The sequence below is a fragment of the Sapajus apella genome, unplaced genomic scaffold (assembly GCF_009761245.1).
Source record: "Sapajus apella isolate SASKATOON/1434 unplaced genomic scaffold, GSC_monkey_1.0 scaffold123, whole genome shotgun sequence".
In the NCBI taxonomy this organism is placed as follows: domain Eukaryota; kingdom Metazoa; phylum Chordata; class Mammalia; order Primates; family Cebidae; genus Sapajus; species Sapajus apella.
The window spans coordinates 1,037,405-1,052,432 of record NW_022437063.1 but is presented as its reverse complement, the minus strand read 5'-3'; the positions used below and the strand labels follow the sequence as shown (position 1 = coordinate 1,052,432).

Here is a 15,028-nt window from a genome sequence, read left to right as displayed (position 1 = left end):
GGAATTTGGAAGAAGTTTATTCCAACCCTAATGGATGACTTTAAGGGGTTCAAGACTTCAGTGGAGGAAGTAAATGCATATGTGGTAGAAATAGCAAGAGAATGAGAATTAAAAGTGGAGCCTGAAGATGTGACTGTATTGCAGTAATCTTTTGATCAAACTTTAAGGGACGAGGAGTTGTTTTTTATGGATGAACAGAATAAGTGGTTTCTTGGGACGAAATCTACTCCTGGTAAAGATGCTGTGAACATTGTTAAAATGACAACAAAAGGTTTAGAATATTACATGATCTTAGTTGATAAAGCAGCAGCAGAGTTTGAGAGGATTGACTCCAATATTGAAAGAAATTCTATTGTGACTAAAATGCTATCAAACAGCACTGCTTGCTACAGAGAAACCGTTCATGAAAGGAAGAGTCAATTGATGCAGCAAACTTTATTGTTCTCTTACTTTTTAAAATGTCCAGTGGCTCATGCCTATAATCACAGCACTTTGGGAGGGTGAGATAGGAGGATTGCTTGAGGTCAGGAGTTTGAGATGAGCCCAGGAAACACAGCAAGACCCTGTATCCACAAAAAATAAGAAAAATATTAGTTGGGCATGGTGGTTCATGCCTGCAGTCCCAGCTACTCAGGAGGCGGAGGCAGGAGGATTGCCTGAGCCCAGGAGTTCAAGGCCACAGTGAGCAATGATGGCACCACTGCACTCCAGCCTGGGTGACAGAGCAATACCCTGACTCTCACACTGTTCTTCCATGACTCCTATCATTGAAACAATCTTACAAATCAACATGTAGCTAATACATAATGAGTGTCTGCCAAGTGCCAGGCATGTACCTCTATCAGCTCACCTAATCCACGTAGCAATTCCACGACAAAGATACTGTTTTCTATCTCTTCTTGCAAATAAGGAAACAAAAGCACACAGTTGCATAGCTAGTAAGTGGCAGAGTCAGTCAGCAAATTTTTGGAGGGAAAATATGTCATAAAAGAACAAGACCTGGTTAGAGGTTTGATGCTGTTATCACCTATATAGGAGAGTCACTAGTTCGTATATTTGCAGCAACCTTTTATCTCTGACTTTTCTAAATATGGAACAATGATTCTATCAATTTTGTGAACTTTTGTTTTGGCTCCATTTGTGTTCTTTTCTTTTTTTTGAGATGAAGTTTCACTCTTGTTGCCCAGGCTGGAGTGCAATGGCACAGTCTCAGCTTACCGCAACCTCTGCCTCTCAGGATCAAGCAGTTCTCCTGCCTCAGCCTCCTGAGTAGTTGGGATTACAGGCATGCACCACCACCCCTGGCTAATTTTGTATTTTTAGTAGAGATGGAGTTTCTCTATGTTGGTCAGGCTGGTCTCAAATTCCTGACTTCAGGTGATCCGCCTGCCTCAGCCTCCCAAAGTGCTGGGATTACAGGCATGAGCCACTGCGCCCGGCCTCTATTTGTGTTCTTAATAAGCTACCACCATCTTGCTCATGAAAAGTACCATCTATTTGGGCACTTGAAGAAAGATGCTGGGGAGCAGATTTCCTTTGGCTCACAGTGAATGTAAACCACAGTAAGCTTTGGATTGCTTCTCTACCCAATTTCACATCAGGGAGCATCCTTCAGAGGAAATTTTGAGAAAATCAGAAGGTGGCAGACATGATCAAGCCGCCCTGGAGAATGAAATCTGGTAGAATTCTGGCGACAGAGGAGTCACTGAATACACCATGCCGCATGGTGTCAGCTGGCTTGTGAGAGCATCCACAGGATGCATGCACAGACCTGTGGGCCATGAGCTCCCCAGAGCAGGCCTCACACCCTAACCCCTTCTCCACCCTTCTGAGCCAGGCATGTTGGTTAAACAGAGCCCCAGTGGGCTTTCTGAGATGTGCCCTCAGAGTACCAGTGTCAAAGGTGGCATGAGAACAGGATGAGGTGTCCAAGAGGGGTGGAGGCCTCTGTGTGCTGGACCACTTCAGGTTCCATTTCTGTGACACAGCTTCCTCATCTTTCAGCGAGGTCTCTCACAACTCAAATGTCCTGAGATCCCAGGTTTCAAATGCTCAGCCCACTGTGGCTACAGAATTCCAAGCCAAGACCAAATTCTTTTTTTTTTTTTTTGAGAGGGAGCTTGTCTCTGTCACCAGGCTGGAGTGCAGTGGCACGATCTCAGCTCACTGCAACCGCTGCCGATCAGCTTCAAGCAGTCCTCCTGATGTAGCCTCCTGAGTAGCTGGGACTACAGGCGTGGGCCACCATGCCCTGCTAATTTTTGTATTTTCAGTACAGACAGGGTTTCACCATGTTGGCCAAGTTGATCTCAAACTCCTGACCTCATGTGATCTACCTGTCTTGGCCTCCCAAAGTGCTGGGATTATAAGCATGAGCCACTGTGCCTGGCCATGACCAAGTTCTAAAGACCAGTTTTGTCTTTTATTGTATAGCCCAGAGGTATCTTTTTCCCCCCCTCCTTTCTCTTTTTTGGAGCTAGGAAATGGAATTCCAGATGACTGGCAGTTTGTTAACTGCAGCTGAATTAAGTGTGCTTAATTTGGCTGAAGCGTATTTGCAGACATTTTAGGAAATAAATCTGGGAAACCATTTGTGATTCTTTGCAGTCGACTTTGAGAAAGAAAATGGCTATATTTTAGTTTTATTTCATTCTCTTTTATTATAAAAATAATAAATGCTTGTTCCAAAAAAGCCAGAAAACACAAAAACACTAAATAACGATTCCATATAATTCTACGACCTGAATCCTACCACTGTATTCTTTTTCGTGTAGTATCCTCTCGGATTTTGTTTCTGATGCTTATGTGGATGGATGGATGGAAAGATATACAAAATAGGTGTTAAAATGAAATTATGCTAATTATCCCTTTAAAATAATGAAACAATATATAGCAAGGAACATTTTCCACCATCCGTTAGTTTAAACATGTATCTTTGTTTTGAAAGCCTTTGTAGTATTTTATAGGCTTGATGAATCATTAATTTACAAAATTCATCTTCTATGAATGGGCATTTACAGTGTTTCAGTTTTTTTTCTCTTATAAAGAAAAGTACAGAAAATATCCTTATCCATGTGAATTTGATGAGTGGCCCTATTATTCTGCGCGTACAAAGCTCTAGAAAGGGATTTAAGCATATTCAAGTACTATTTTTTATACATAAGCCAGAACAACTTCTTATTATTCTCTTTACTCCTTGCCTATTTGACAAGTAGAAAAAAAATGTTAACTTGTTTTAATTAGACTTTAAAAAGTATCAATGAGCCTGAATAGTACATTCATTTATTGGATGTTTTATAATTCTTTTCATGTGAATTACCTGTCTATAACCTTAGTCTGCTGTTCTGTTGGATGTTTATTTTATTGATTCGTAAGAGCCACTCATATATTATTAAAATTAACCTGTATTTCTCATTTGTATTAAAAATAATTCTTCTCCACTCATTATTTTTTCACTGTTACTTGTGGCTTTTTTTTTTTTTTAACCAAACAGAAATCAAGTATTTATGTTGTCAGACTTATCCTTCATTTAAATAAATTCTGGCTTTAGTGTTTTCCTTGGCAAGGCTTTCTCACATAAATATTACGTAGTATGTAATAGTCATCTTAATTTTCTTCTATTTTTCTGATTGTATTATTCTATTTAGTATACATTTCACTCTCTATAGTGTTTATCCTAGAGTAAGATAGTAAGTAGATGATTACTTTAATTTTTTCCAAAATGTTTAGCCAGTTATTTCAGTACCATAAATCAGATGGTTCATCATTTTCTTGGTTAATTTTTTACCAAACAGGTGATGATCAAAAGGGAACAATATTTAAATGTTTAACCGTTGACAATGTTGATAAGCTGAAGCTATTTTGTTTTAATAGAGGTCTCATTGGAGGATCAACAAGCCAAAAATTCCAAAAAGGAGTGTTTGCTCAGTTCTGCATCATCTGAAGATATCTGGAGAAACTACTCCTTGGATGAAATTGAGAGGAACTTTTGTCTAGAAGTAAGATGTTTTTCCTAAGCCACAGTTATCTACAGGCTAAACACAGCAACATGGATAACTATGGAAAAGCGTTAGATTTAGGCATTATTTCTAAAATTTGTTTGGATCCTACCTATGTCTCCTCCAATGCTGAGACCCCCTGCACCTCCTAATAACAGCAATACATGATCATTGATAATAGTGATAGTGATGTGAAATTAATTTTTAAGTGCATCTTTTATGCTACTCACTCACATGCTAACCCTAATAAGACATATAAAGAAATAAAGCAACTTTATTGAGTAACATAAAGGAAAAAATTAATAAGTAAAGAGTCTTTTCTGATTCTTGGATTGGAAGATTTGGTCTTAATACCTGTTCTCCCTATATCAGCATATATATTTTTTCTTTTGCAAAATTAAAATAGATGACTTATTCTACACATATAAAATATTTTATAAAGGCATAATAATTAACACAATATGGCATTGGTGTTGCAGTGGACATTCAAATTGATTGGAAAGGATAGTTGGCTAATCAACCACTCTTTATATGTGAACTTAGCCTGTGTTGTGAAGCGTTTCAATAAAGTGTAGTGAGAGAGGCTTATTTGGTAATTATTACTGAGGTAATTTGCTATCCAGCCATTTTGGGGAATGAAGTTTATAACCTTCCACTCTTCACCAAAAATTAATTCTGTCTGCATCAACGATTTAAATTTAAGCAATGGGGGTAAACATTTGCTAATCTTGAAATTTAGAATCTCTTGTAAGCATGAAGTAAAGCCCAAAAACCTTAAATAAAAAGACTGATAAAATTTAACTTCAGAAAAATGAAAAATCCTTTATACAGCAAAACTTTGTATAAATATATGATAAACTTGGCAAAATATGTGCAACATAAATGAAAGATGAATAACTCTTAACATTCATCAGACTTTTACATGTTATTAATATAAAATGTTCAATAGAAGGATGTAGAAAAACTAACAAAGCCAGTGTCGATAAGGGCATTAGAGAAGTGAGCACTGTCATATTTGTGGGTAATTTGGTTAACTTTGTTTTCTATAGTTGTTGCTAATGACTTGTTTTCATAAAAACATGACCATTACCAAAAATGTAAGCAATTCTAAAAAGTACAGAGAAGAAAGTAATAAACTCTTTACAATCCACCACCCAGAAAGAATCAAAGGCAACATTTGGTGAACATAATTCTAGGCCTCTCTTTATTCGTATATGGAAGGATGGCTGTATCAGTGGGTAGGTGGAGACATAGATAGAAATAATTTTATAAGAAGAAGATCATACTCCTTTTTAAAAATAAAACATATTTCATTTAAATTTCCTTGGATTTACCAGAAGCAAAGGAAATGTCACCATCATCATCATAATTAACCCTTTTATGAGGCTTTCCCTGTGCCAGGCAGTGCTTTCTTGCTGGTCTGTTCAGCCTTCACAGCAACCCCATGGGCGGGGCACTGTGATCATCCCAGCTGAGGACACTGAGGCATGAATAGGTTAAATGAGTCCAGCTAAGTCCTGGGGCCGAGTGTAAACAGCCCACACAGTGCAGGGTACACAGTCCCTGCCCTTAACCCTGCAGCAGTGTCCTCGAGGGAAACCGGAGACTCTTCTGAACCCTGGAGGAACATTTCTTTCCCGCAAGACATGTTAGGTCCCTAAAGGGACTTTAAGACGAGAAAAGAGATTTAAAAAGCTATTAAGAGCTAGAGAAACTATGTTTTTGAAGGATGTTTCCATTTCAGACAGTTTGGGCTGGCTTTCTGCTGTGAGACTCGAAGTGATGGGCACTTGTTTCTTCCTACGCCTCCCTCCCACCTCACCATTTTTGCTGTTTATAGTTTGTCCTTAGCTGAGTTTATAATATTTATATTCTGTTCAGTTGCCATAATTCCTCCTGTTGTTTTGACTTTGTTTTATATTTGCATGAATTTAATGTGCATCACGATAGTGCAGCGCTGATCACAGTTTATCCCTCTCAGAGTTCTTTATTTTGATGTATTTTTTGGTTGGCTGGATTTCATTGTCAAGTAATTTCCTTAAGAAAGGCTCCCGGGTGCTTTATTCCCTTTGTTTTCTTTTTTTTTTTTTTCATATTTGAAACTATGTGCCTTTTGCTTTTATATTTGAACAGCAACTTGGCCGGCTATAATCCTTCCATCATGCTTTCTTTTCCTTGTAATGTTGTAAATATTTTTTCCATTGTCTTCCAGCATTGGATGTTGCTGTGAAAATAACCTGGGGTCAACTGGATTTCTTTACCCCTTGTAGGTGATTTCTTTTTTCACCTGGATTCCTGAATTATTTTTTTTTTATCCTTGAAATCAACAAAGCGAAACCAAGCTATATCTCAGCATGGAGCATTTTGACAAACTTTCCTGAAACACAGTGTGATGTACAGATTCGGTTCTTCCTTTATTTTAGGAAAACGTCCTGTGTCGCAGTACTAAAGTCATCTCCTCTCTCTCCCTTCCTCCTTCTGTCCTTCCTTCCTTCTACAGTAGCCCCTGTTATCCATATATTGGATCATCTTTGCCGCTCCTTGAGAGGTGTCATCTTCTCTCAAGTTGATTTAATTCTGTTGTCCCTTTCTTCTGCCTTCGCTGAGGTTCTTCGACACCACTCCTTTAATACTAATTTGCATCTCATCATCCTTGCCTCTTATTCTTGCTGTTTCTAATTTATTGGTTTCTGTAATTATGCTATTTTTGTTTTCTATTTTCTTAACTTTGAAATATCCCTTCTCAATGAAAATTGCTAATCATTTTCAAGATTTTCTTTTACTTAATTGATTTTTTAATTTAGTTCCTTTTTGTGACGTGAAATTTTTCCAGAGCGTGTGTCCATACTTTTTTATATTCTGTCTTCCTCTTTGCTGAGTTCTTTGTCGTTGCCTGATCCTTCTTTCTCTTTTTTCCCATCATATGTTTGCATAGTTGCAGAACCATTTATTTTCATTCTGTTTATGCTCAGGATGAGATTCACTCATCTTATGAGTACTGTTGTATTATCATTTTCACTGCTGTACAGTTTCAATTGTCTAAATATTTCACAAGTTATACATTCTTCTATGGATGGACATTTGGATTGCTTCCTGTTTTATGCCAATCCAAACAATGCCACCATAAGTGGTTGTAAACTTAGCTTCTGGTCCACAGGTGCCAAGGCTTCTCTGGGAATTACACCTAGGAGTGGAGTTGTAAGCTGGGTTGTAGACATGCCCTTCAGGCTCAATGGGTGGTACCCTATTGCTTACCACCATATCGATTTACACTCCCACTAGAAGCACGTGGGCACTCCTGCCATTCAACGTGCCCCCGGCACTTGATACTGTGAAGCTTTTACATTTCTGCCAGTTTGATGCAGATGAAATGCTATCTCAGCTATAACTTCTGTTTATTTCATTTGTTACTAATGTGTTGAACAGATTTTTGTATTTTATAACTTTTGTTTAGAACATTTTTAATAAAAATATATCCACTTTTAATAAATATTTATCGAGTGCCTACCGCATGCCAACGTTGTGCTTCATCCTAGGTAATTATTTGTGAAGAAAACGAATACAATCTCTGCTTGTATAGAGATCACATTACGTACCTTATATCAGGGAGAGAGTTATTAAACAAGTAAAAAGTCATGAAGACAGTTTTTTTTTTTAGTGGTATGATGAGAAAGACTAGGCTGTTATGAGAGAGAATAACAACAGGGATCTCATTTGGATTGAAGATCAAGGAAAACATTTATAAAAATTAAACATATGAAGGTAGAAAATGGATGTACCTTTGGCTTTTCCATCAAGAGCGCTGGTATATGAAGGGGAGACTACCACGTGTTTTTATTTCCTTTTTTATACTTTGCTGAATTGCTTGCATTAAAAAAAAAGGCTTCTACTTTATATATAAACAGTAACAATGAAAACAAAGGGAAATCTAGTGATTCTGCTTCTTATTCCTTTAGTGGATCAAGATTCTTGTACATATATTTCCATGCTCCAGCAGATTTTTTTAGAAAGTGATGTTTTACACCAAGTTGGTGGTAATTTTGTTTATCTTCTTATCCCAGTTAGCAGGAAAAAATTAAACTCAGACAAAGTGGGATAATTGAAAATATTGGAGGATATTGTTATTACTCAATAATAAACAGTAGGAAAACCTTTGGAAGTAAAACCCATCTTCACAGTATTTTTACGAGTCTTGTAAAAATCGGTGGTTAACCTACGTTACTGCATTTTAGGAGTCCCATAAGCAAAGCTCATTTACCGAGCTCCTTTGTAATTCCTCATTAAAAAAAGAAAAGAATGATGAAAGGAATGTCCAATGTATATTCTGTTTATGCAGTCCTTACATTAATAATTTTCCTTACTATAAAAAGGAAAAAAGCTACTTCTATTTTTAATAAAATATTACCAGCTTTTTTGTTTGATTTGCCTGTCTTAATCAGGAGAAGCATAGCGTGGGCTCACAGTAGGGAAAGGCTTGCAAGTATATTAAGGAAGATGCATCAAACTGGCAGATCCACCAAGTATTTTTAGCTCTGAAATGTGAGGTGGAGCTATTCTATGTGCTGTTTTTCCCTGGGAAATTTGTCTGCCTTGTCACTTGAGTAGCTATGACTGTGAATACTGTTTTGTAGTGAGCTCATCAATTAAACATTTGAAGTTCAGTACATGCCATAGTAACCTTTTTGATCAGTTTTTGGAGAGAAAAATGTGAAGAGATTTTTGGTAAAAATAAAATGGTTGAATAGCTCCATGAAGTTGATTTTTACGAATGCCACGCTCTAATTTTAATTTATTGCAGCTTTCGAAGTCCTATGAAAAGATTGAAAAGGCCCTCAGTGCAGGGGACCCCTGTAAAAGTGGCTATGTGTCTTTTAATTACCTAAAGATTGTCCTCGACACCTTTGTATACCAGTTACCAAGAAGAATTTTTATCCAGTTAATGAAAAGGTAAGAGTCTCATTGTTTCCTTGACATTTTTTACCCAAACATCAACTGTGAGAATAAGGAACAGCTTTGTTTATTTTTTATTAATGTTTTAGACTTTTTATTATTGAAAATTTAAAACATATACAGAGGTAAAAAGAATAATATTGTGTATCCACAAATGTACCCACTACCCAGCTTCAACAAGGGTCAAATCTTGGCCAATCATTTCATTTGTATTCCTGCTCATTTTCTTCAACCCCAGATATTTCTGAAACAAATACCAGACACCATATTTCCCTCTCTCTCTAAAAGATAAGAACTCTTTTTAGAAACAAGGTGAAAATACAGTTTTCACCTCTAACAGAGATATCAATCATATTAATAAATATCCAGTCAAGGTTCAAATCTAACGGCTTACCCCATGTTTTATTTTGTAATTTAAATGTATTTAAATCAGGATCCAAATGAAGTCTGCAGCTACAATTGATTTATCACGATTCTCTTTTGAACTCTAGCCCTCTCCCCATGTCTTAATTTTAGAAGTAATTTGGATTGTTACGGGGGCTTTCTTACAATCTGAATTTGACTGCTTGTAACCTGCAGTGACATTTAACCTGTTTCCCTGTCTCCCACCCCTAACTTCCAACCCTAAATTGATGGTTAGATATAGATGTACAGACCCATGTTCCTTTTTTTGGGGGGGGGCAAAATACTTCATAGGTGGTGGCAAATATATATTGACTGTCTCTCTTTTCATGATCTTATCAAAAATTGTTGATCATACCTAGATCCATTAATTCACTAGAGATTATAAAATGTTGATATTCTATGCCTATCATTTCTTCTTCTCTTATTAGTTAAAGGACTTCTATAGTAATGACTTCCCCTCTCCAACTATGTGGTAACAAGACACAGTTAGTATAAGAAAGGCAGGACAGGTGACCGGGTGTGGTGGCTCATGCCTGTAATCCTAGCACTTTGGGTGGCTGAGGCAGGTGGATCATGAGGTCAGGAATTCACGACCAGCCTGGCCAAGATGGTGAAACCCTGGCTCTACTAAAAATACAAAAATTAGTCTGGCGGGGTGGTGGGTGCCTGTAATCCCAGCTACTCGGGAGGCTGAGGCAGAGAATTGCCTGAACCCAGGAGGTGGAGGTTGCAGTGAGCCAAGATTGTGCCACTGCACTCCAGCCTAGGCGACAGTGAGACTGTCTCAAAGGAAAAAAAAAAAAAAAAAGGCAGGACATCCTTGATTCTTTCTCTGCATTTCCTACTTTCCAGAATAATGAACTGGTTCCCTAGCATCCTCCATAAGTAAGCAATGAGTGGGTTTTTTTCTTAATTATTTTTTTCTTAATAATTATTATGAACCCATGACTTTAAACATATTTATGTCTCAATTCATGATAGCTATTATATTGATATCGCGTTTGTTCCATCTTGGCCAGTGGGGAGCATTTTCGCATCAGCTCTGACATCCTGTTGATGTGATCTGATAGTCTTTGACAGCTTTCTTGCTTTCTGGTACGACAAACGTTCCAGGCTCATCTTGTATGTCCCTTGCCTGGGACCTGGTGTGAGCCATTTCTCCAAGGATCCCTGTTCTTTTCCATTTAAAATGGTATATGTATACCTCAGTCTGGGTTAGGAATATTCTCTTTACCTCGTCTTCTGTTCAGATAAGACAGAGAACCTTTCTTGGGGGAAATAGAGTAGAAGCTAATGGAAAGATTGTCCTATCACACTCTGGGTAATTGATGGGTGCTGTGGGGGGTTCCCTAGAAAGGAGGCATGAGAGAAGGGGATGGAAAATGCAGCATGAAGCTACAGCAGCTGGATCCATTCCCTGCAGCACCCTACTTTCCTTGCCAGCTCCCTATATATCCAGAGAGAATCACCGTATACTAATACTGTGGTTTTAGAGGGAAAGCAGTTTTCCCTCTAAAAGACTGGCCTTAGGAGCCAGTATTTCTGTGGCTCAGAAAACAGCTCCTTTGTTCAGTCTATACATGGTGACATTTTTCAGGAATCACTTTCTTGGATTGCTAAAATGTATGCAGCTGTTTCTTCTTATCTCATTTTCAAAATTATGCAAATAATAATAGCAATAATAAAAATTAAAAGCAGATAGTCACCATCCACCTTACCTAACAAATTTACTGTTTCCATTGTTCCACATTCTCTTCCATTTTTGTATTCACATACATATATAATCTGCATATTTGTAATCGCAGTGCATTACAGTTTTATATTGTGTTTTTAAAAATAGAAATGCATATTATAGACATTTTTTCATATTGGTTTCATAGTCCTCTGAATTATAATTGTAATAGATGCTTACAGTGTCATTCAGCTAACATTTGTTGAGTGCCTTTCTCTGTCAGACATGGTGGTAGGTGCTAAAAATGAAGAAATACGGCCGGGCACAGTGGCTCATGCTTGTAATCCCAGTATTTTGGGAGGCCAAGGTGGGTGGATCACCTGAGGTCAGGAGTTTGAGATCAGTCTGGCCAATATGGTGAAACCGCATCTCTACTAAAAATACAAAAATTAGCCGGGCATGGTGGTGAGCGCCTATGATCCCAGCTGCTCAGTAGGCTGAGGCAGGAGAATTGCTTGAACCCAGGAGGTGGAGGTTGCGGTGAGCTGAGATTGCACCACTACCGTCTAGCCTGGGCAACAGAGTGAGAATCTGTCTCATAAAAAGAAGAAATAATAACAAATCATCCCAAGCCAGAGGGGCTTGCCAGAGTGATGACATCTCTGAAGAATATGATGGGTGCATAGAATGTGTGTTTTGGGGGCTGAGGGTGACCAGAGCTAGGGTGTTCTCATAGCTTGTTCTAGCCAGGGATATAGGGATATCTGAGTCTTTTTGGCATTCACCCAAAATTCCCAGTGAGATGGGTTACAGGAAACCATAGCAGAGTGAACACTCAAGTGCTGATATCATGAATTCTGTATTATATACAATTCTCCTGATATACATATCTGGAAGCACAGATTTGTCATATCTTCCTGGTCAACTATTCCCTTTACTATTATATCAGAGCCCTTTCATCCCTATGAATGCCTTTTTGTGGTCTACCTTATCTGCTATTGAATTATAAGTTTTATTTTAATTAGTATTTTTCAGGTATATCTTTTTCCAATTTTATACTCTCTTATTGTGATATTTTAGGTATTTCTTATTAAATAGCATGTATCTATATTTCTTAAAATTCCAAAATTAACATATTTGCTTTTTTTTTTTTGAGACAGAATTTCACTCTTGTTACCCAGGCTGGAGTGCAATGGCGCTGTCTTGGCTCACTGCAACCTCCGCCTCCTGGGTTCAGGCAATTCTCCTGCCTCAGCCTCCTGAGTAGCTGGGATTACAGGCACGCACCACCATACCTAGCTAATGTTTTGTATTTTTAGTAGAGACGGGGTTTCACTCTGCCACCCAGCTGGAGTAGAGTGGTGTGATCTCAGCTCAACGCAGCCTCCGCCTCCTGTGTTCAAGCAGTTTTCTCCTGCCTCAGCCTCCCAGGTAGCTGGGATTACAGGCATGCACCACCACGCCCAGCGAATTTTTGTATTTTCAGTAGAGATGGAGTTTCACCATGTTGGCCAGGCTGTCTCAAACTCCTGACCTCAGGTGATCTGCCCACCTCAGCCTCCCAAAGTGCTGGGATTACAAGCGTGAGCCACTGCTTTTTTGAGGTTGTTTTTTTTTTTAGTTTTTTAATCGCTCTTTTTTTTTCCTTCCACTTTAAGACTTAAATATCTTATGTCAATTCTCATAGTGGTTTTCCTTAAAATTTTCACATGTTCTAAACTTATAAAGTCTAAAGTCCTCTATGAAAAGGTGAGAGGCAGCAGGAGCAGCCACAGGAAGAACTGTGGGAGGAGCCTCCCAGGAGCAGGTCCCTGGCTCCAAGGACTGCCCATCGTGGTGTATTCTGGGACTGGCAGAAGCCAGTGTGCCTGGAGCCAAGTTGGCAATTAAAAAACATTTTCCATTTCTTCGTGATTCTGACTTGGAAGGTTGTATATGTCTAGAAATTTATTCTAGGTTATTCAATTTTTTGGCATATAATTTTTCATAATAGTCTCACGATCCTTTGTATTTCTGTGGTATCAGTTATAATATCTCCTCTTATTTATTTTCTTAGTCTAGCTAAAGATTTATTTTGTTTATCTTTTCCAGAAACAAACCCTTAGCTTCGTTGATCTTTTGTTTTTCTAGTCTCTATTTATCTTATTTCCACTTTGATCTTTCCTTCTTTCCTTCTGCTGACACTGGCTCAGTTGGCTCCTTTTTTCTGTTTCCTTGAGGCATAAGTTTCAATTGTTTATTTGGAATCTTCTTTTTTGGTGTAGGCATTTATTGGTGTCAACTTTCCTCTTAGAATTGCGTTTGTTGCATCCCACATATTTTAGCATAGTGTGCTTCCACTTTCGTTTGTCTCAAGATATTTTAAAATTTCTTCATTTCTATATTGTTTATTGTTTGTTATCTATTGGTTGTTCAGGAGCATAGTGTTTAATTTCTATGTATTTGTGATTTTTTTCCCCAAAATTCCCTGTTATTGATTTCTACTTTTATATCATTGTGGTCAGAAAAGTTACTTGATGTGATTTTAGTCTTCTTAAATGTGCCAAGACTTGTCTTGTGGCCTACTGTCTGATCTATCTGGAGAAAGTTCTATGTGCGCTTGAGATGAATGTATATTCTGTTGCTGTGAGAGAGAACGTTCTGTATATTTATTAGATCCCCTTGGTCTAAAGTGTTGTTCAAGTCCAGTGTTTCCTTATTAATTTTCTGTCTAGATGATCTATTATTGAAAGTGGGATATTGAAATCCCCTGCTATTATTATATTGCAATCTGTTCCTACCTTCATATCCTTTAATATTTGCTTTACATATTTAGGTGCTCCAATGTTAGATGCATATAAATTTATAATTGTTAAATTATCTCAATGAGTTGGTTTCTTTATCATTATATAATGTCCGTTGTTTCTTTTTACAGTGTTTGCCTTGAAGTCTATTTTGTCTGATGTAAGTATAACTATCCTTTCTTTCTTGTTTCCATTTGCATGGAATATCTTTTTTTATCCCTTTACTTTCAGTCTGTGTATGTCCTTAAAAGTGAGGCAGATCTGTGGGCAGCACAGAGTTGGGTCAGTCTTTTTAAAATCCATTCAGTCACTCTGTGTCTTTTTATTAAAGAATTTAATCCATTTATATACTTAGTAATTATTGATAGGGAAGGACGTACTACTACCATTTTGTTAATTGTGTTCTGGTTGTTTTGTAGGCCCTTTGTTTCTTCCTTCCTCTCTTGCTATCTTCCTTTGTGGTTTGATGGTTTTCTGTAATGGTATGCTTTCTATTTTTGTTTTGTGCATCAACTATAGATTTTTGTTTTGTTGTTACCATGAGGCTTGCATAGAAATTTTATACTTACCATAGTCTGAGGCGGGCCTAGTAGTGATGAATTTCCTTAGCTTTTATATGTCTGGGAAAGACTTGGGGGAATGTGGTTAAAACAGGACCATTTCTTCTGCCCTTTTCATGTGGTTTTTATTTTCTTCCATGAACCACACAGGTGATTCAGGCCTATTTCCAGTTTGGGGTGTTTCCACCAAGGTGTTCTTGTCCGTGAACGTTCGCTAGTTGAACTTGCTGTGAGGGATTAGTGAAGCCTGGGACCCACTATTCTGTCGTCTTTCTGACTTCACCTCTCACTCTTGTTGTTTTTTATAAGGACTGCCAAATTGTTCTCTCGAAAGAGTAGTGATTCACATTGCCGTCAACATTGTGTGAGTGTTCTACTTTCATATTCTTCCCAGCATTGAATATTAACACTGTTTTAAAATATTGATAACTTATGAGGTGTAAAGTAGTGCCTTGTGATTGTTTTAATTTCTGTTTCTGGGAGTGTCGGAGGCTGGACCTTTCCAGGTACCTGAGCACTGACTGGGTCTCCTCTTCTCTTCATGTCTTAATTGATTAGTGGCCCCCCAATGGTTAATTTCATCACATTTTGTTTAATATTTTTAAATAATTAGATAATTATTAAAAGGTAACCCTTTTCTGTCATAAGTAATGCAGCTAT

At 37.8% G+C, this 15,028-nt stretch overlaps 1 protein-coding gene across 1 annotated transcript in view; it reads left to right on the top strand.

Annotated features, from left to right (window-relative positions):
* The window catches only part of EFCAB6 (EF-hand calcium binding domain 6), a 274,701-nt gene that overhangs the window by 96,047 nt on the left and 163,626 nt on the right, over window positions 1-15,028 (top strand). Inside the window, exons 9-10 of the mRNA XM_032261403.1 lie at window positions 3,874-3,998; window positions 8,797-8,945. Coding sequence (XP_032117294.1) covers window positions 3,874-3,998; window positions 8,797-8,945 — 274 coding nt within the window. The remainder of the gene's footprint in view (window positions 1-3,873; window positions 3,999-8,796; window positions 8,946-15,028) is intronic.